We start from the raw sequence: 19,841 nt of genomic DNA on the forward strand, positions 1-19,841 counted from the left end.
CGCGAGATACGAGCGGGACCAAGTCAATTGCATGGCAGTTGAACGTCGTCCAAACGTTGTCCGCAGAACTTGAAGACGTTGAGTCGACAACCGCGGACCCGGACCGCGGTGCCCCGGAGGCATCCCGATGAATCTCAACGTGTCGGCCACCGAGGGCCTCTGTTGTAGCCAATAGCCAGTGCCCTCCCCATACAGTTCACCTCCATCATTCATCTTCCGTGTATCATACCTTCAGTCTTCCTCAGCTAACCAACATTATCACAATGTCCCGCATGTCCCGCAAGGACGCAGAGAACCAAGTTCGCTCCTGGGGTTTCTCCCATGTCTTCACTTGGACGGACAGTCCGTGAGTGCTATCGAGGCTCCGCTCTAGAATACGACACTGATCGCTACTAGTGACTATCATTACAACCCGCACAAGCACTCTGGTGTAACGACACATCTCATTCTCTCCGGCGAGCTCACTATCTCGTATCCGGAGGACAATCCGGACGAGAACTTGAAAGAAACTCTTGGTCCTGGCGCACGTTTCGACGTGCCCGCGGGCAAGATGCATGAAGTCTGGGTCGGGAAGGAAGGCTGTACCTATGTCATCGGTGAATGAAAGTTGTCCATGTTCAATCTCCAAATTGCCGTCTCATGGCTACCGAGATCGTTTCAGGAAGCATGCGCATTTCGACAGGTGATTGTTCGCAACCAAGTGGCGTATGCTCCTATTCACGTTTCTGGTTCAAAGGGCAGTCAGGGCTGCCAACTGGTAACCCATGTCGCAGTCATCGCCGCACATTGCTCACGTTGGAAGCATCTCATCGAGATTCTGCGAATGACAGCTAGGCGATGAAGGGGTGAGAGTCCCTGAGAGGGGTTCAGCGCCGGATGTGACTCGGCCTATTATAGCGTGATGCAAGATATGTACTCATTTATTGTGCATATCAGTACGCGATAGGCATGTTCGTCTGCTAACCTTCTATTGACACCTACATATCATCAGCCGAACGTGTCCAAGAGAAAACAAGGGGTGTGTCGACTTGCCAGGAAGAAAGACATCAACTTGAATACCTATCAGACCGGAAGTGGCTCCGCTCATCTTTGATTGACCCTTGTAGGCAGTACGCATAATGATGAGCACACTCCGAAGGCACGAAGTCCATCTGTACACTGTCAGTCAGCCATACGAAGTCTTCGCTCGTGTTCCTAGTTTCCATCCCAACCGTAAGTTTTTACGTGAACGCGGGTCACTGCTTGCCTCACTAGACCAGCAGCCTGTGATCAGATGATATCTTTCAAGCGTTTCGTGCCCTTCGTGGTTGCTGCTACATTTCACATTTTCAACTGCCGTTCTAATGATAGTCTTGAACTGCTGTGCATTCTGCCGTGTCAGTGATCGAGCAGACAATGCACTTGTCACGCTCATGCTGCTCTCATCTATATATACAGGTTGAACGCGCTGACATTCATCAGCTCGCTCCTCTCTTTCTTTCGTCTTCAAGAGCTCACCGAGCATAGGTACTGGCTGGTGAGTATCGTCTTCCACTAGATCCCGGATTACACTCATTATGCATTCACAGCCTTCCTCGTCTATTCTACTCACGACCGCACCCCTAACGACTAGTCCTAATCCTTTTTCCTTTGCGATCATGCGTGCTTCTACTGCCTTCCCCGCCGTTCTCATTGCCACTTCTGTGCTCCCATCCTTTGCTATTCCTGTGCTCTCTCGGTATGTAAGCATGGCTCCGAAGCAACACGGATAACTAACCGCCAATTGCAGTCCCGACGAGTTTGTCGGTCATGTCGAACATGTCGAGCCCCATCACGGTTCTGGCTTCGTGGCGCACAACCAGGTATACGCACAGCGTGAAGGACATTTCCCCCCAACGTTCGGCTACCGAAAGCCCACTTACAGTGCTACGCATCCGGAAGCCGGAACCGATCGCGTCGTCCAACGCCCTGTCCACCACGCGGAGACACACGCCGCTGGTCTCCCGCACATCGGAGCCAGTCGTTTGCCTGACTCTCCGGCTCACGCTGGGATGCACTCGGCTGAAGTAGCTCAGCACGTTCATCGCCCAGCCCGCCGCGCAGAGGGCCATCGCGTTCGCGCGTTCGATGTGAACGACGTACACGTGCACTACCGCCTTAATCAGGCCGGCAGACCCATAGGCGGCCATCCATTCCACCGGCATCCGAACTTCAAGCGTCCGCATGCCGACAACATCGACATACCCAGCCGGGAAGTGTCCGAAGACGACCTCTATGCTCGCGAGTATACCTCGTTGGTCGCGCGCAAGGGCAAGGCGAAGCCCAAAGCTAAGCCTATGCCTAAGCCCAAGCCCAAGCCAGCCCCGAAGCCAGCCCCGAAGCCAGCCCCGAAGCCCGCGCCTAAGGCCGCACCCTGGGCCAGTACTGGGGGCGCTCTAGGAAGCACAACCAACGGTCGATGGAATAAGGCAGACAATGCCATCGGCCGAGTCGGAAAAACCGTGGGGGAGGTCGCCAGCACGGTCGGAACAATCGCAAACGTGGCGAAGGACATCTTCAGCATCTTCAGGCGAGAGATAGAGGCTAGAGAGGAGGAGGAAGGCTGGTTCATGCAACGAGCATACGAAGTTGATGAGTTGGACTGAGGCCAAAGTCGACATGGATCGTGGTTGTGATATCTGACATGTACACTACTCGTTGGTCAACGCTATGCGGTTCGTGAGCTTGTTTACTTGGATTTTGTGCACTAGACCAAGGATGGCGACCCTACAAACGAGCAAGCCAAGGTGCTACGAATTTATGGGCATGACGTACTACGCCAGCAGTCATTAATTCATTGATGACAACCGGTCACTGTTCGATATCCAATATGATGACTGACAATGCGAAGGGCCGATCGCTATCCCAGTCACACAACGATACATCGATTCCCAACTTATTGATCATGGCCAAGTCCCAAATCATTGTCCAGCGAGGGCGTATATAGCCCTCGTCGGAGGCAGAGGGTCAGGGTCGTGTTCATCTAGCCCAGTCGAGTGACCCACAGCTAGTAGAATTTCCCTGCGCAAGAACTTGAAATGCATGTCAATTATTGACGCTGTGAGAAAGCATGGGGAGGAGTCGGGGGACTTTGACAGATAGATGGGACGTCGTCCATTGAGCGTTGGGTGTTGAACGTTGATTGTTGAACGTTGAGCGTTGGACAGTGAAATCACCCCTTGACCGGGCCAGTTTGCGGCCTTGCGTTCAAACGTTGAGTACGTTGAGTGCTATGGCACGAGGCGCTGATGCCAAGCACTGATTAGGTTAGACTGCGGCGCCACCGTTTGCACCGGACGTTGGTGACTGACTGTTTTTGAGAGGTCTGTTGTTCCGTCTTATGCTGCAGTCTATTAGTACGGTCCGTCGGTGTGGACACGCCGGTGGCTCGTGTGCTGAACTGTATCGGCACCGTGAACACAGCGAGATCAGGTATATGCTGGTGAGCATGATGTACTGACGAGTCACTGGACGTTGTAGTACTGAACAGAGAGACGTCGAACCTTATAAGACAGGAGTACTATGTACCTGCGCTCATCTGATAATTCTTTTGCTAGACTCCGCAAACAACACATGCCATGATGAGCGCACGCCAGAGACACGCAAGTTATGCTACTACTGTGAAGGCTCCGCTCCGAGTAGTCCATCTATCGGCCTAGATTCCAGCTGTACGTCTTCTTACTCTCTGCGCGGAAAGCAGCTTACTCCGTTGGGCAGAAATGCTGTGACGAGGCGACGCCATTCGTGTGAAGCCAAGCCTGTCATGGTGGCCAATGTGGTTTTATTTCACATTGTACGTCGACGTAACTCTGCGACTGCGCCCTCAGCCTTGGATGGCGGCACGAAAATACTTTTGGAGACCCGAACGACCGGTGTACATGTGACGTCCATGGACCTCACAAACCTATAAATGCTTTCTGGATGCACGCATTTCCCCCAGCTCGCTCCTCTCCTTCGTTCATCTTCAAGAGCTCACCGAGCATAGGTACTGGCTAGTGCGTATCGTTTGTCTTCAGATTACGGATTGTGCTCACTATGCTTTCACAGCCTAACTCGTATATTTCACTCACGACCGCACATCTCGAACGACTAGTCCTTTCACCTCGATCTTTTGCAAGAACCAGCCACAATGCGCTCTTCAACCGTCATCCCCGCCATTCTCGTTGCCACCTCTGCACTCCCGTCTCTTGCGGTTCCAGTGTTCTCTCGGTATGTAGACATAGCTCGCAAGCGGTATCATACATCGCTGACCGCCTATCGCAGTCACGGAGAATTTTCTGATCCTCTCGAGCATGCCCGACCGGGCCATCCGAGTCGTGGTCCTGGCAATGGGGCCCACAACGTTGCTTATGCGCACCACGAGGAGCACCACCCAGTGCACGCCCATGGACCTATGCATCCGGAACACGAAGCGGAACACGATGAGGAGGAACACCACGTCCGCGCGATGGGCTTCGAGGGCATCGAAATGCCCGTACACCATCCTCCGTACCCTCTCCACATCGGACGTCCGATCGAGCGTCTCTACCCAGGACGTCCGATCGGGCGTGTCCACCCAGTATTCCAGGAGATTGCGCGGGCATTCGAGGACGATCTCGATATTCGCGAGTACTACAGCCTCCTGGACGCGCGGGACGCCAAGGTGCCTGTGCATGCGCTCAAGCCGAAGACAGCTGCGAAGCTGAAGCCCGCTCTCAAGTCCACCCGTAAACCTACACCCAAGCCTGCGCACAAGCCCGCGAGCATGTCTGCGCATAAGCCCGCGCACAATCCTGCGCACAAGCCCGCGGCCAATCCTGCGCACAAGCCTGCGGCCAACCCTGTCCGTAAGCCCTCGGGGAGCCCTGCGTGGAAGCCCATGCCATTGGGTCACGGGCCGGTGGTACCCTTTCACAAGCTCCCACCGAAGCCCGCGCCCCATTCAACCACGGGCGTTCTGGGGAGCGCCACTAACAATCAGTGGAACCCGGTACAACAGACCGCTGCCACTGACGTCCAGACCGAGTTCAATGACATGACGAACGTAGAGGACAACCTGTTGAAAGGTGCGTTTGGCCCTAATGCCAGGCGAGAGGTAGAGGCGAGGAATGCTGAGCTCTGGGATTGGCTCATGGAACGCAGTGCATACGAGGTGGATGAGTTGGATTGAAGCAGAGGAGTTGGGAGTTGATAGGAATCGTAGTAGTCGAGCGATCATGTATGACACGGACACTGGTCGCCCGCTAATACTACGCGGTTTATGAGTTTGTTCACTTACCTTGGCCGCCTCCTTGGATGGGCGTCGCGGACCGCGCCCTCGACACTGAGCCATACACGGTCAGAGCTGATTGCTGAAGCCAAAAGAACCCTGGGATGCCATGAACGTACAGCGCGGGACCCATGCAGTGTGCTGACGGCAGCCCGCCGGAAACTTAAGTTATTGACCGGTGGGACTCAGATATCCCTTGACCGGTTGCGCGACGTCGGACGTACCACGTAGCACATGTCCCCTGGTCTTTCAGGTGTCGTCAATGGGATCGTTTGCGGGCTGGTATTCTTCGCTTTCCATTCTCCACGAATATAATTGTACACGTCCTGTGTTTTTCCAATCCCCGGCATGCTCTAGTAGCCCATCGGGGGTCGGACCAGCGGGAGAGCGTGACGGGGAACGCGTTCACGCCTTTGTGACTTGCGCGACTGTGACGACGCGGTGTGGAGGTGGGCCGTCACGCGTCATGGATGTCGTCTTCGACGCCCACAAAGCTCAAGCGATCCACCCACCCAGCCAATCATGCACGTGAAATTACCCTCCTATATATTCACTATGCCCCCTGCACGCAAGTTGCACCCCTCGTCTCCCAACTCTATCCAACACCATGATCCCTCACGGAAAGTCCACGTCCTTGCCCGACTCGGACATCGTCTACGACCATGACTATCTGGGAACGGTAGCATCGCATGCTCCTGAGACCCTGAAACGGCCGTATCGTCTCAACACCGACACGAGCATTGAAAAACCCTATGTTGCGCGTGCCTCGTACGCACCTGATGTCGAACACCCGCAAGGCACTCCCGTACACGCGCAGAAATACAAGGACTACGTGAGTGTCGAGTACCCTTCTGCCGCGACTCCCCATTGACCCCTAGCAGTCCGTCTTGCAACAACATTGCCTGTTCTGGGACAGAGATGGTGACGGTCAAATATGGCCTTGGGATACCTACATCGGCTTCCGGGACCTAGGGTTCAACATCATCTTTTCCCTGTTCGCCGTCTACGTGATCAACGTCTGCTTCTCCTTCCCAACCCGGTAAGTCGCACCAAATCTCACATCACTCCAGCATTCCCGAGACTCATACCTTTCCTGTAGCCTCGCGCACAGCTATCTCCCTGACCCCTTCTTCCGCTTCTATCTCCCCGGCGCGCACAAGTCCAAGCACGGCTCCGACTCGGGCGTGTACGACACCGAGGGGCGGTTCATCCCCTCGCGATTCGAGGACATGTTCACCAAGTACGCCTACTCCGCCGCGCCCGCCGACTCGCTCTCCGGGCACGAGCTATTCCGCCTCATACACGGCCAGCGAGTCGCGGTCGACCCGTACGGCTGGAGCGCGGCCGTCTTCGAGTGGGGTACGACGTACCTGCTCATACAGAAGGGCGGGCGGATCTCGAAGGAGGACTTGAGGAGGGTGTACGACGGTTCGCTGTTCTGGGAGATCAAGGCGCGGAGACAGACGAAGGAGGGGTGGAACAAGGGATGGGGTTTGGGAGGCGATGGCTTCGTTGGCGGAGAGAAGCTCCTGCCGTTCAGGCTATGAGTGGTCTTGATGTAGCGAAACGGATGGTGCCTTCCGAGCGTTGTTGTAGCACTGTATAATATGTCAAGGTAATCGCCTGATGTATCCATAGTATGTTGAACGTAATCTTGTCCTTCGATCACTACCCAAGCGCACGAGAGGGAAGACCAGTGGGGGTAGTCGGAAGCCGGGTCTAATGCAGCCCAACATCGACATAGCCTATGACGCATTGCACGGTAATTAGTCAAACCGCACAAAGATGGGAGATGCAAACCTAGATGTCCAGCCATCATAGCATAGCCAGTCGAGCAAAGAAGGGGATCGCGAAGCAAGCCCAGCTCGATTTGCCGAAGCAGGTATAACATACACGGCGTTCATCGTCCTTCCTTCTCATCGACGTAGCCTTCGAGACTCGTTACCCTCAAAATCTCAGTGCACCTACGCAGCCTGGATGGCGGTCTTCTCATCCCAGACCTTCTTGATCGAGGGTATCGCCATCAGCTTCTGGTGCCAGCTGCAAGTCACACGTCAGCACGGGCACACTCATAGAGACTCACAGTTAACAGATGACACTCACTTCCAGAAGTGCGGGTAGTCCTTCTCGATGTTGGCCTCAGTGAAGTCTGCGAGCACCATAAAAAGCCCGGCATTGGTCCACCTGAACCCGCGCACAGTCAAGCTTCTGGCAGCAAAGATCAAGACACGAAGACGAGAGAGTACGCACGAGACGAAGGAAAAATCGGCGACGCTGGGCTTCCCGCCGACGAGCCACTCCTGCTTCTTGAGCACGCCGTCGAGCACGCCGATCACGCGCACCGCCTCCCTCTGGTACCTCACGACAGCGCTAGGGACCGGCTCGGGGTGGTACACTTTGAACCAGATCCCCTGGCCGAAGTACGGGCTATCACGAAGTCAACGTCACGGGATTGAGCGTGATGATTGGTATGAATAAGACGTACCCCTGGCCGGAGGCCTGGAAGAAGAGCCACTGAAGCTGCTTGATCTTATCTTCGGGCGTCGCCGCAGAGATACGGTGGGCGGTGTCGTACTTCTCGACGAGGTAGGTGATGATCGCGTTCGACTCCCTGTGACCCCCATCCCATCAGGTTTCACATCGTGACGTTGAGGATATACGCGAGAACACCCACCAAATGGTGAAGTCGTTGTTCTTGTGGTCAATGACGGTCGGGATACGCCCGTTCGGGTTGTACTGGGTGTACTCGGACGACTTCTGCTCGAGCTTGCCAAAGTCGAGGTAGACGCTCTCGTAGGTGAGGCCAAGCTCCGTCAAGACGAATGCGACCTTCCTGTTGAGCAGTCGGGATCAATGAGACGTACACACTTAAGTAAGACTGTACTTACCAGCCGTTTGGACCGCCCTTGTGGGTGTAGAGCGTGAATTGCTTGCCGTGCGACATCTTGAGTGGTTAGTCTAGGTGGCTGAAGGTGCTTGGGGTGAAGGGGAATTGCGCTGGATGGCTGTATGCCCTCTAAGCGATTGCTTCTGGTCTTATATAGCTCAGCATATCCTTCCTTGTAGCAGGACTTCTCGGCAATGCAAGTCCTTCGAGACAACCGTGGAAGCCATCCGCTGACAAACAGCGGGCGATAAGTAAGCAGTATCGTCGACTGCCACCGGCGCGAGGGAATGGAACGCGCTGCGCCGACGCACCGATCGCGCGGTGGGCCTAGCAACCGCGGCGGCCACAGGCCCAACGCCTCGCTCGCCACCCCGGGTCAACTGCGTGCACGGAGGGACACCGCTTCTGTCGCGGAAATGCTGAGAAAGCTCGCAACGAGACACGGGAGAAGGCGAGGAGGCGCTGTGGTACGCCGCAAATGTCAGATAGAACGCCCCAAGACGGATGTTCGCATGCGATGTGTGCTCGGCCGCCGCTGCAGGCTGCCTAAGCTTGCGTTGCGGTAGGTGATAACCCGCGACGGTTGGCATGGCACAGCAAATTTAGGGCAAGGAAGCTAGACGTCTAACGGCGGCCGTCTGACGGAGATGGCGAGACTAGATGAAGGGATTGTGTGCGTGTCAGAGGCTGTTCTGCTGTCGTAGCTGCAGATGAGGTGTGTATTGCGCGAGCGGCGCTCACAGCGAACGGTAGGAGGAGGACAGGTCGTTCTACCTCAAGCTCAAGCTTCGAGACTGGCACCGCGGACGCGACGTGACATCGGCACGTGCTCACCGTCACGTAGCCCGCGATCGCGCTGCCCTGCTCAGACTACTTTTCACCTTCCCTCAATTCCCTCGAACGTACGTTGTCTACGACCGCGCTGGAGTCTCCATGGATCTGATGTGGTTTTGTCTCGGAAACGATCCCCACATGATCTCGAGGACTGCGACCGTAATTGGCAAGCCTCGTGTGCGTGGCACTGCGTGCGGTGTGGCAACCATGGCTCTAGTAATCGCATTGATCTGCTGAAGCTCTGGCCTTATTTGTCCTACAGTCCTCCAGCATCCAACTGCATTGCGAGCATGGCATGGCTGACCGAATTCGGTATGCGATGGCCGTGCATCCGCGTGGCGGGCGCGGTGCTTTGTCCTTCTGGGTTCTAGAATGCGCCAGCCGCCACAAGAGTGGCCACCACTCCCTTGGCCTATTCCACATAAGGACATTGTGGCTCCTTGTTGGTCGCGCTATTCGCGAATATAAAAGCGCAGATCAGCAATCATCCCCGTACGTCGTCCTCTGCCCTCCCTTGTGTGACATAGCACCAGCGCACGACATGCGCAGCAATGCCTCAGCGCAGCTGGTTTGTACCGCCAAGACGCCGTTGTCTGGCGGTTCTTTTCTGCTGACCATGGAGATGCGTCCATCACACGAACAAGGCCAAAGCACCGCCGGGTCCCCGCGGAAACAAAACCGAGCGACAGCACTACCCAAAGGAATACTGGTCGCACCAATGCCTCCGACCCCGTTCTACTCGCCACAATATCCCGCCTATGTCTTCGCCGCCGCCCATGCTCCCGGACAAGTTCCCGCTCCCGGACAAGTTGCCGTTGTGCCCCGGATTGGCATGCAATCCTCGCGAGCGCCGCACCCAGGACACATGTCAATCGCTCAAAGTCGACCAGTGTCTCATGGGTGGCCGGAGCGCGCCGTTCATCCCCTGGCTGCAAGTTTTATTCCTCCGGCGCTGCCGACACCCAGGCCAGGTTTCATCAAAAGGACGGTGCCACAGCTTGTCTGGGACCCATACCAAAAACAACGATCGAAGAAGAACGCCAAGGACGTGGTCATTCATCACTTCCCGAATGGCGTCACACCTCTAGATACGCACCGCATCACGTTCGACCTTGTTGGGCAGGCGCCGGGCAGTGGGATCCCGCTGGCATTGTTGGATGTCGTGCACATCGACGCCACCCTGTGCCATCTGGTGGACGCTAACGAGCCTATCCTCATAGACAGACAACGGCTACATGGCGACGACTGTGAGGTGGAAGCCGGTCATTCGTACAATTACATCGATCTCTGCATGGCGGTGCGTCATCACGCAACTCATCACGTACAGCACACCGCTCATCAGTTGACTCAGTGGCCAGCTTACCTGCAGCACTCGAAGACCAAGTTCCGTTGCACTCTGACGATCCGCGACGTCTGCGGGTACAGCTCTCGAGCGCGCATTTTGAAAGACTGTTCGCGACATATCACCCACTTCTTCGAGGCATGTACCCTCTTGTCCTTCTTGCTCTTGTCGCTTGCTAATGAACACTCAACAGTACGCTCAACGAACACCGAGCACTACTGCCAGAACATCTGAGGAAGACATGATCTGGGCGTTTGGACCTAGCGGGCTGAGCTTCGACACAGTAAGGCTTGTATCCCTCTTCCAGATGGCAGGGCAGTTCTTCCTCGGCGAGTTCGACGCAGAAATCTCACAGGAAGTCTGGGATCGCCGACTCAACGAAGCGAAGGTCCCCATGGTCTACTAGATGACAGCGACAGAATGACCCACCTTCGCGCGCGCGCCCAGACCACTAAGCAGGGCACATTCGCTGTGCCGATATCCTGTATGTTATGTATGCTTAATGTCATATGCCGCTCACCGCCTTCAAAGCCTTCCACGGGGTACGGCAATGGAACTCGTCGCTGCCGGACACTCACGCTGACCGGAACCACTGGGGAACTTGAGGATCAGCCTCACGATGACGGCACACCAGAGACAGAACTCGCAGCATCAGCCATTCACATAAATCATTATGATAAGTTACGACGGCCATCCTGCCAATGAGATACCATTGGGTCACTGCCGCCCAAGTCGCACCGATCCGCCGCTCAGTCAAGCTCGTCGAACTCGCCACCGAATGCGCGCGCAAGGAGCTCGAGCGCATCCTCGCGTGTCTGGTGTGGCGCGGTGTGCTGCGTAGAGTGGTGCTCCTGGGTGCTAGAGTGCAGAGACGTGTGGTCCCCTTGCGTGCCAAGGTGCTGCGTCGAGTGGTGGCCGGACACAGCGCCCTCGGCGTGCTCGTGGTGCTCCTCACCAGTCTGCGGACGGTGCTGAGCGTGCTCGCCCTTCGAGCCAGCCCCACGGTGTTCGCCCTTGCGGTGAGCTCCCTTGCCATTGCGATGGGTTCCCGTGTGCTTCTCGCCGTTACGGTGAACCCCGGTGTGGTGCTGGTCGTTCGGGTGAGTCTCATGGGAGTGTGGGTGAGCAACGCTGTTTGCCTCATGTGCGTGGGGCTGCACAGCAGAGTGAGCGGCGTTAGGTTGCGAGGCTTGCTGAGTCTCCTCGACTCCACGTGCGTCGATCTCCTCCATCAGCATACGGGTGAAGAGCTCTTCGGGGAGGTCTCGCTGAGCGAATTCGTATTCGTCAAAGCTGCGGGCGAAAAGCCCGTCGTCCTCGAAGGCACGGGCAAAAAGTTCCTCGTCGATTCCGAGCTCACGTGCAAGGACGTCCATGTCCTCACGCTTGAGGATGAGGTGCGCGACGCCCTTCACGACTTTACCGAGAACGTGGCCAATCTTCTGGAAGGCATGTTTGATCCTATTGCCGATCTTGCTGCGAGCAACGAGCTCCTCGTCCACGCCGAAAGCACGGGCAACGAACTGGTTTTCGTCGAGGTCGCGCGTGAAGAGGTTCTCGACGAAGTCGCGCACGAAGAGGTCGTCGTCGAAGTCGCGCGCGAAGACCTCCTCGTCGAAGTCGCGCGCGAAGACCTCCTCGTCGAAGTCTCGCGCAAAGAGGTTCGCGTCGAAGTCGCGCGCAAAGACCTCCTCGTCGATGCCAAGCTCACGTGCAAGGACGTCCAAGTCCTCACGCTTGAGGACGAGGTGCGCGACGCCCTTCACGACCTTACCGAGACCGTGGCCAATTTTCTTGAAGAACTTGCCAATCTTGCTACGCGCGACGAGCTCATCGTTAAGAGCACGCGTAAAGAGCTCGTCCTGAAGTTCACGGCGCGCGAAGGTGTTGTCGATGTCGCGAACCTCGAGGCTATCGAAGTCACCACGGACCTCAAGGTCAGACGTGCTACGAGCATAGTTGATCAGCATTGGAATGGGGGCTATGTGGGATACCACGTACTATGAGATGGGGGCAGCAAAGGCGGGGGTGACAGACGCCGCAGCGGCAAGGAGGAGGACGGCAGTGGAAGAACGCATGTTGATGTCGAGCAGAACGGGAATGAGAGATGTGACGGTAAAGTGATTAGGATGGGGTTGAGGGTAAGGTCGTGAGGTCGTAACGAAGAATGTGGATGGGCTGATAAAAAGAGCACAAGGCTGCAACGTCGACGTCAGTGAATATGCAGCGGAGGGGCGCAGAGGGTACTCACCAACCAGTACCTGTACTCGGAAGGGGGAGCTCTGAAAGAGAGAAGGGCTGCGAGCTAAGGGCGTCGGCAACCCTACTCCGCACTTTTGTAGGGCTGCCCTGTGTCCGAGCGCTTTCGCCGTCATCGAAGACCCGCTAGAGCGCAATGTATGCCGGCGGCATCAACCTGAGCGGCCCATCAGGCCAAGCGAGGATGGAATTTCGGAAAGCGCGGATGGAGGAGTGTCACGTATCTTGACAGGCGCTGATGCGATCCGGGCCTATAGGTGGAACGATTGGGCAATCATGTAACATCAGTGTAAAATTCAGGTTCGTAGGCACACTATGAACGTATGAAATAACTACGATTGACTGGACTGTTGCGCCGGTAAACAATGCGATCACTTACATACGAGCAGGCACCTGTAGCAATTGTCGAGGACGTCCCGCGTGCATTACATCAGTGAACCCAGTATTTTACCCAGCGGCGTTATGGGGCGAAAAAGGCTCCAGAATAGTAGGCTATTGACATAGCTGAAGTCCCTGAACATACCGGATTCTGTAGGCGCATTACATAATGCTATGCGGCCGCGAGGAGTCGATCAGACGGCTGTGGACGGGGGCGGTGCAGATATGTTAGTACAGCCACCAACGCTGCACTGGCAGCAAGCCGGTACCTCCTTGAACCAACACTCACCATGTCTGACAGCGGCCGAATACAACACGATAGAATATCAACCACCACTATCGCATTCTTGTCAATAACACCAGTACTGTCTATTGTCTTACGAGGGGATGCCAGTGAGTGCGAGGAGAGTGTACTCATGGACGTGCGCGTGCTTGCGGTACATACTAGGTTGACAGGACCTATATATCACGGCAAACGCCACATCAGCATCAGGCCTGATATAGCAAGCGTGGTCAACGTTTCTGCACGACATCTCTGACATATCCCACTCGTTCATTTGATCCACAACGTCGCGTTTCACCACCACAAGGGGTCGTACACGCACAGGTGGCCCAGCAAACGGGACGAGTCTCATTAGGCTCATCCGCCGCGGGACACCGAGGCTCCCAGGCCGACGACTCGGAGAGCCCTCATGCGCCGGGTTCCTGGCCCTACATTTCGCCACGCTGGCTCGGACGTACAAAGAGGTGAGCACCACAATTGCCGCGTGGAAGATATGAATTATATGGATGGACGCTTCGCACCAGGCCAGTCTAGCGTTATATCGCTGTACCGTGACGACGTTCAATCGCCATGCAGGTGAAGCTGTGAGGCTTCTGAACACGTATCTGAGCCATCTCTCATTGTTGTCCGTCTCGGCGGCCAAAGTCTAGCTCGTGGTAAACACGCGTATCGCGCGAATCGCTTGTTTTGACCATGACTGCTCGTATCTAGGAATGCTCCCGCTCGTGTCTCGCGTCCCTCGAACGGTGGCGTAACACAAAGTTTGTCGCTCGCAGTCCTCACGCACGCAGCATGCTTGATACTTAAGTACTTCATATCCAGCAGGCTAGCCAAACGCCTCTCAGCGCAAGTATAGTCAGCACGCAGCGCTGGGAATCCGGGATGACCATGCGAGCTTCTGATTGGACGAAGTAGCCTATTGTTAACATCATCATCATGAACTATGACCACAGCCACGTTTCTAGCGGGCGCCGTTGACTCGTTTCCCAACGCTTCGTCCATGGTGCCATGTGAGTAGCATAATTCGTCTTGCATATATTGGCGCAAATTGTATGCGCAGGGACACCAGTCCGATTCTCCCGTCCGAGTCTGACCCCACAGAGTCGCTCCCGCATTGACTACATGTCTTTCTACGATGCTGCCCCTTCGCTGTCTCATCTCTACGTTCAGGGGCCGCCCTGCCTGCGACTATCGGAGTGGCGCCTCGACGAACTCGCCGTTCTTGCGCCGCCACCCAGTCCCGCACTCTCCGAGTGCGAAAAGCCGTATCGGTCCCGAAAATCTAGGACAGCGCCACACGTCAGGGTACAGATCAAGTCCGACATCATGGCGCTTTTCAAGCCAAAGAATACACGACGAAGCGAGATAGAGATGGTCCCATCCATCCAGCTAGAGGAAATGCAGACCCTCGAGGCTGGGACTGTATCGCCACTGGCACTTGAGGTAGAGACTATGTCGCCTATCGAATTTGAAACTCTGTTTCGAGATCGAGGTTTCGTCACCCATTGAAGGAGAGACTGCGCAATGGCCGCCCATTCGGACACCCAAGCCCGTGACGCCACTGCCCCCGCATATCGATCCATATCCTGCTCCCATTGTGTTCAGCCTCGTTGGAGAGCCTCCGGGACGTGGTCTGCCGCTCCTTCTTTTGTATCTGGACCCCGTGAGAGCCTTGCAGCGGCTGCACCTCCCTGTCGAAGATATTTTTGCGCCGTTTGGGTTCTCAAAGGTTCATATATTCTGCATGGTACGTTAGCGAAGACCTATCTCGCGTGACTATTGACATATGATGTCTGTCGTATCGCAGTGGCCGGGAAACTCGAAGATATACACTGAACGACAGCTTGAAGCATACAACGAATCGGGAGGGCCCGTCGTCAGGCTGCAGGTCGTGTTTCTTATACTGCAAGCTTACGCACACTTGTTTGAGGTCAGTCCATCGTCTCAGTGGCCCCTCCTGCAATCTCTGACCTTGTAAGTTGTACTGGCTAATGCAGGAAATCTCACCGATGCCGAGACTGCCATCCGATATGATGTCTCTAGATCGATTGTGGCTCGTCGCATTGCAACACGTCGAAGAGAACAAGTTCACGGCAGAAGTCCACTGGCGGTAACCGGTATATGGTGCGGGACGATCTTAGTTCATCCGTTTGTAAGGCCACACAACCTATTCGTACGACTCAGATGTGATGAAACAGCGACAACACATTGATACATGTTACACTACGTGACGGACAACTCGGGTAAGGCATACTAGTCGGTCCACTGCAAGCACCGATCCCCCTTGGCGCCAGCTCTGTGGGCCTCTATGGTGTCCAGGAGGTGCCTCAACATTGACCCAAGCACACTGCCATCCGACTGACTTAGAAAACATGGTACATCGGACACCCATAACGCCGATCCCGCGAAGATGAGTAGCAGGATCGCGCGTGGGCGTTAATCGGTCTCGCGGACGCATTCACTGATGTCCGCTGATCGGGACAGGCACATATGGGTCCTCGAGGTACTTGACCTCCTCCGCAGTGAGCTCGACGTTGACTGCACCTGGTGTGGGAGACGAGCGTCAGTATTAGATGTTCATGCCAGAAGTCAAGTAAGCGCCGAAGGGAGCGCCGTACTTACCGACCATGTCTCCAAGGTGCTGGAGGCTGGTCGTACCGACGATGGGTGCACTGACAACTGAAGAAAGGGGGGTCGTCGGAGAGCGACGTGAAAAATGAGACAGTGTTAACGTGCAAGTGAAGATCAACTACACACCCTCTTTGGAGAGACTCCATGCGATGGAGATCTGGGCCATGCTGACGCCTTTCTTCTTCGCGAGGTCTTCGACACTGCAGCGCCAGAAGAGTGCGTAGGTTACCTATGCTCGGCGGAATCCACGTCGCATCAAATACGTACCGTTTGACGATCTCTGGTGTACCCGGGTAGTCCACGTACGTTTTCACGAACCTAGCGACGTTAGAAGTCAATACCGCAACGCATCACTTGCTCATACGTTTCAAGACGTACTGATCTGTCTGACTTCTCTTTGTCTGGTCAGCGAGCGGTCGAGTGAGGACACCACGCGCCACGGGCGACCATGGGATAGATCCAACACCGAACATCTAACCACATGGCATGGGGCAGCCTGAGGTAAGCTGAGTTGTTGACGTCCATAGATATGCGGCCTGACCTTGAGCGTTGGGAACATCTCACGCTCCTCCTCGCGGTAGACGAGGCTGTGGTGGTTCTGCATTGAGACAAAGGGTGTGAGATTGTTCTGGATAGCATAGTCTACCATGCAGTGCTTGGTGAGTCAACCTTGGGCGAATCACTATGCAGGAGGAGACGCACTCTGCATGGCGTGGACTGGAGAATCAGTGTATCAGCAACGAATGCCTTATATACTCTCGAGCAATGTACTTTCATTGGTACGCCCAGCACGAGCTCATTCCAATGTAGCGAACATACCCAGCTTTGACGACGTCGTGAAGTGCTGAAATCTGCGGTATAAAAGTTCAACAATCAGCATCGGGAGTCCATTGCATGAACGGAAAGCCCACCGTCTCCTCGATCGGCGTCTCGTAGTCGAACCGATGACCTGCGATACATTTTTAATCAGAGGATGACCCTGCCTTGGGTACTTCGAAGGACTTACACTGCAAAAGATCGATGTAATCAACCCCGAGACGCTCCAAGCTCTTCTTTACGGAGTCGAATATGTGCTGTGTTTCATTCATAATGAACTCATGCTGCCAAATATGAGGTATGCAGTCGGACTTACCTTGCGATTTAAGCCGTGCTGGTTGACCAACCCGACTTCATCGGGCTTTACGCCCATGCGCATCAGGCTCATGTCATACTTGGGAGCAACTGAGCCGCAGAGCTAGGATGTAACCAAGATGAGACGTATTCGACTCGGAAGCATTCACGCCGACCATACAACATACCTTGGTCATGATGACGAGCTCCTCGCGCGGGAGCTTGAGATCCTTTATGGCCTTGCCAAGCATCACTTCTGACAGTCCGTTGGAGTAGACCTGGAATCATCACGTTGAACGAGCGTCTGAACGACAGAAATTTCTGGCGACGAACGTTGGCGGTGTCGAACGTCTGTATACCAAGCTCATACCTGTATATTGGTTTCCAGACATCAACGGCCGCAGCGCAAAAATAGAGGGCAGGACATACGCGACTTTGATGTGTTCAGTGACCTCTTCCTGGTCGTCGATGACCCATTCGTTCCAACCGTGACTACCGTAGGACATGCAGCCCAGGATGATCTTGGACACCTTCAGACCAGACTTTCCCAGGCGGACTGGAGAGATGAAGGCATAACCTGACATTCGAAAAACAGCGAGTTTGCCTTGCTCACCATATTGCATAGGTCGCTTTTTCAGGGACATCCTTTTGAGGCCGTGTAGTTCGAGTGGTCGGCGTCCTGTCGTGTAAGGGGGTCTATTCGAGGACTCCACCGATAACGACACAGATGAGAGTGCAACTTTATATACAGTCGAGAAGAAGAATCTACGGCCCGACTGCGCAGTGTCATCTTGCCTTGACTAACGAGGGTATCAGCTGAAGCAACGGAACTCCGGCTGGGGCTACTTAATTGACGGATTACTGAAAAGTAGCGTCGCGGAAAGAGAAGGAAATCGTGGACGTTGCGCCACTGCATAAAGACCGAAGACTCTCCGCGTAACTTACACCGATCTTGACGCGCTGCATTCGGATCCTCAAACGCGCTCACGTGAGCGACGCGCCGGTGCCACTCACACACTGAAGAGTCGGCACTGAAGAGTCGGAAAGACTGGTGCTTGACGGCGTTCCAAGACTAAACGGTCACATTACAGTACACAAAATCTCGGATCGGTTTGAGAGGGAGCGTTGTCACAATGTGCGCTAAAAGTTGTGCAGTTGAGGGTGCAGCGTAATGTACATGAGCTTCTGGGACTCTTCCCACGTGTTACGCGCAGGACGTACATACAACTCACCCTCAGTCAATCCAAGGAGCACAGTGATGTACAACACGCATCTGTACGAGTCCTCAGCCCAGAGCATTGAATTCATAGCGTTCGACAGCGACCTGTACAACAAACGAGCAAGCCCTATAGCTCGTAGATACGAATCATATATTACACTATCATAGCCCTGCCCGAAAGATCAGTCGAGCTCGTCGATTTCCATATCACGCGCGAAGAGCATGTCATCATCGAATTCGCGCGCCATGAGCATTTCATCATCGAATTCGCGCGCCATGAGCTCGTCGCTTTCGAAACCGCGCATGAAGAGCTCCGGCTCCTCTTCGAAGGCACGGACAAGGACGGGGTCTTCACGGAGGAAGTGGAGGAGACCCTTGGCGATACCACCAACGACTTTACCGGCAGTGCGGAGGCCCTTCTTGCTACGCGCCTCAAGTTCGCCGCTGATGTCGCGAGTGTAGAGGCTCTCGTCCTCGAAGGAGCGAGCGTACAGTTCGGGGTCATCTTCGCGCAGGAAGTGGAGGAGGCCTTTGGCAACACCGCCAAGGACCTTCCCGGCAGTTTTGAGGCCCTTCTTGCTACGTGCCTCAAGTTCGCCGTTGGTATCGCGAGCGTAGAGGCCCTCGTCCTCGAAGGAGCGAGCGTACAGTTCAGGGCTGTCTTCACGGAGGAAGTGGGGGCGGCCTTTGACAACACCGCCAAAGAGTTTCCCGCCCTTGCCACGCGCCTCAAGTTCGCCGTTGGTGTCGCGAGTGACAAACTCAGCACTGGAGGAAATGGAGCGTCAACAAGGCATTCCAGGCCAAATGTGGATCGACTTACGACGTGATGGGGGCGGCAAAGGATGGTGCTGCAGAGGCGGCAGCGAGGATAACAGCGACGGCGACAGTGGTGCGCATGATGATCAAGTGAGTTAGAGCGTAGGGAATGTGGTCGTAAAGACTTGGATGAGGTCGAGCGAGGTCGTGAAAGTGAATGCAATAAGATCAAACAAGCAAGGCTACGGTGGACGTATACGTACGCCGGGCAATCGAGGAGAAAGAGGCACCATGAGCACGGGCGACGGTTTCACGGAACGGAAGGAGTAGACTCACCAACCAGTACCTGTACTCGAAAAGTCTTGAGCTCTGAGAAAGTGAAAGGGCTGAGAGCTGGGGGACATTGCGGTTCATCAGCCGTGTTATATACAGTGAAGTAAGTTGCTATTGGCAACGTCCAGCCACGAGTTGCTGTGTTCTGCGTGGGGGTAGAACACCCGCCGCATCAATTGGACATGCATCAGGTATGCGCTCGGTGCGTGCAGCGCGGAATGATATGGTGACTCTCGACCCGCTTGATGATCGGCCGGGAACGGCCCATCTCAGCACTGCATCTAGCTCTGCTGCCGTGCGACTGTTGACTTCTTATACTTACATCCCACCGTATCCCACACTTCCACGTCTTCGCCGTGATAAACGACCGCACACTGGGTGCTGATTGCCTCCACTGCGCTACCACCCAGGGGGGGCAGTCTTGCAATATATGCTTCATGTTTGATCAGTTGCTCTCTCTCTCCGAAAGCCTCTCTTCCTGCTGGTCAAGAGTCTACTAGTACCGCATCACAAGCTTGCTATCTCCTAGGTGAGAACCGG

General features: G+C 55.2%; 11 protein-coding genes across 11 annotated transcripts; 6 read left to right on the forward strand and 5 right to left on the reverse strand.

Moving 5' to 3' along the window:
• The first annotated feature begins 68 nt into the window (after positions 1-68).
• Positions 69-1,012, forward strand: C8Q71DRAFT_783627 (uncharacterized protein). Its single transcript, XM_047924985.1, has 4 exons — positions 69-346; positions 397-606; positions 666-682; positions 737-1,012. The coding sequence occupies exons 1-2, from the start codon at positions 264-266 to the stop codon at positions 602-604; spliced, it is 291 nt and encodes a 96-aa protein (XP_047774144.1). The 5' UTR covers positions 69-263; the 3' UTR covers positions 605-606; positions 666-682; positions 737-1,012.
• A 625-nt stretch (positions 1,013-1,637) lies between these two features.
• Positions 1,638-2,624, forward strand: C8Q71DRAFT_862036 (uncharacterized protein; the record flags this gene model as incomplete). Its single annotated transcript, XM_047927981.1, has 2 exons — positions 1,638-1,717; positions 1,769-2,624. The coding sequence occupies 2 exons, from the start codon at positions 1,638-1,640 to the stop codon at positions 2,622-2,624; spliced, it is 936 nt and encodes a 311-aa protein (XP_047774145.1).
• Positions 2,625-4,147: 1,523 nt separating this feature from the next.
• Positions 4,148-5,167, forward strand: C8Q71DRAFT_727101 (uncharacterized protein; the record flags this gene model as incomplete). Its single annotated transcript, XM_047921821.1, has 2 exons — positions 4,148-4,227; positions 4,282-5,167. The coding sequence occupies 2 exons, from the start codon at positions 4,148-4,150 to the stop codon at positions 5,165-5,167; spliced, it is 966 nt and encodes a 321-aa protein (XP_047774146.1).
• Positions 5,168-5,823: 656 nt separating this feature from the next.
• On the forward strand, positions 5,824-7,028 carry C8Q71DRAFT_313706 (Caleosin related protein-domain-containing protein). Its single transcript, XM_047917740.1, has 3 exons — positions 5,824-6,098; positions 6,148-6,305; positions 6,366-7,028. The coding sequence occupies exons 1-3, from the start codon at positions 5,874-5,876 to the stop codon at positions 6,811-6,813; spliced, it is 831 nt and encodes a 276-aa protein (XP_047774147.1). The 5' UTR covers positions 5,824-5,873; the 3' UTR covers positions 6,814-7,028.
• C8Q71DRAFT_313710 (glutathione S-transferase) lies at positions 7,022-8,530 on the reverse strand. The gene is made up of 7 exons (XM_047917741.1): positions 8,465-8,530; positions 8,155-8,383; positions 7,941-8,099; positions 7,752-7,877; positions 7,517-7,693; positions 7,370-7,450; positions 7,022-7,306 (listed from the first exon to the last, which is right to left on the reverse strand). Exons 2-7 carry the CDS (start codon positions 8,208-8,210, stop codon positions 7,231-7,233), a joined length of 675 nt encoding a protein of 224 aa, XP_047774148.1. The 5' UTR covers positions 8,211-8,383; positions 8,465-8,530; the 3' UTR covers positions 7,022-7,230.
• Positions 8,531-9,034: 504 nt separating this feature from the next.
• C8Q71DRAFT_783665 (uncharacterized protein) lies at positions 9,035-11,033 on the forward strand. Its single transcript, XM_047924986.1, has 5 exons — positions 9,035-9,178; positions 9,359-10,284; positions 10,339-10,467; positions 10,523-10,813; positions 10,861-11,033. The coding sequence occupies exons 2-4, from the start codon at positions 9,529-9,531 to the stop codon at positions 10,733-10,735; spliced, it is 1,098 nt and encodes a 365-aa protein (XP_047774149.1). The 5' UTR covers positions 9,035-9,178; positions 9,359-9,528; the 3' UTR covers positions 10,736-10,813; positions 10,861-11,033.
• C8Q71DRAFT_850973 (uncharacterized protein) lies at positions 10,969-12,407 on the reverse strand (the record flags this gene model as incomplete). The annotated part of the gene is made up of 2 exons (XM_047926747.1): positions 10,969-12,276; positions 12,331-12,407. 2 exons carry the CDS (start codon positions 12,405-12,407, stop codon positions 11,079-11,081), a joined length of 1,275 nt encoding a protein of 424 aa, XP_047774150.1. The 3' UTR covers positions 10,969-11,078.
• Positions 12,408-12,690: 283 nt separating this feature from the next.
• On the reverse strand, positions 12,691-14,442 carry C8Q71DRAFT_783670 (uncharacterized protein). The gene is made up of 6 exons (XM_047924987.1): positions 14,072-14,442; positions 13,961-14,010; positions 13,774-13,825; positions 13,415-13,713; positions 12,968-13,359; positions 12,691-12,901 (listed from the first exon to the last, which is right to left on the reverse strand). Exons 1-5 carry the CDS (start codon positions 14,185-14,187, stop codon positions 13,139-13,141), a joined length of 738 nt encoding a protein of 245 aa, XP_047774151.1. The 5' UTR covers positions 14,188-14,442; the 3' UTR covers positions 12,691-12,901; positions 12,968-13,138.
• C8Q71DRAFT_727104 (uncharacterized protein) lies at positions 14,372-15,363 on the forward strand (the record flags this gene model as incomplete). The annotated part of the gene is made up of 4 exons (XM_047921822.1): positions 14,372-14,692; positions 14,742-14,996; positions 15,057-15,179; positions 15,247-15,363. 4 exons carry the CDS (start codon positions 14,372-14,374, stop codon positions 15,361-15,363), a joined length of 816 nt encoding a protein of 271 aa, XP_047774152.1.
• Positions 15,364-15,475: 112 nt separating this feature from the next.
• C8Q71DRAFT_783697 (aryl-alcohol dehydrogenase) lies at positions 15,476-17,917 on the reverse strand. The gene is made up of 15 exons (XM_047924988.1): positions 17,604-17,917; positions 17,420-17,546; positions 17,324-17,360; positions 17,179-17,268; positions 17,013-17,114; positions 16,887-16,953; positions 16,792-16,829; positions 16,656-16,731; positions 16,583-16,597; positions 16,422-16,522; positions 16,259-16,353; positions 16,148-16,198; positions 16,007-16,080; positions 15,872-15,928; positions 15,476-15,793 (listed from the first exon to the last, which is right to left on the reverse strand). Exons 1-15 carry the CDS (start codon positions 17,632-17,634, stop codon positions 15,708-15,710), a joined length of 1,047 nt encoding a protein of 348 aa, XP_047774153.1. The 5' UTR covers positions 17,635-17,917; the 3' UTR covers positions 15,476-15,707.
• Positions 17,918-18,266: 349 nt separating this feature from the next.
• Positions 18,267-19,603, reverse strand: C8Q71DRAFT_850976 (uncharacterized protein). Its single transcript, XM_047926748.1, has 3 exons — positions 19,305-19,603; positions 19,033-19,210; positions 18,267-18,977 (listed from the first exon to the last, which is right to left on the reverse strand). Exons 2-3 carry the CDS (start codon positions 19,107-19,109, stop codon positions 18,392-18,394), a joined length of 663 nt encoding a protein of 220 aa, XP_047774154.1. The 5' UTR covers positions 19,110-19,210; positions 19,305-19,603; the 3' UTR covers positions 18,267-18,391.
• Between the last annotated feature and the right edge of the window lie 238 nt (positions 19,604-19,841).

This window comes from Rhodofomes roseus (genome assembly GCF_022264815.1).
Source record: "Rhodofomes roseus strain CIRM-BRFM 1785 chromosome Unknown C8Q71scaffold_28, whole genome shotgun sequence".
NCBI classification, from domain to species: domain Eukaryota; kingdom Fungi; phylum Basidiomycota; class Agaricomycetes; order Polyporales; family Fomitopsidaceae; genus Rhodofomes; species Rhodofomes roseus.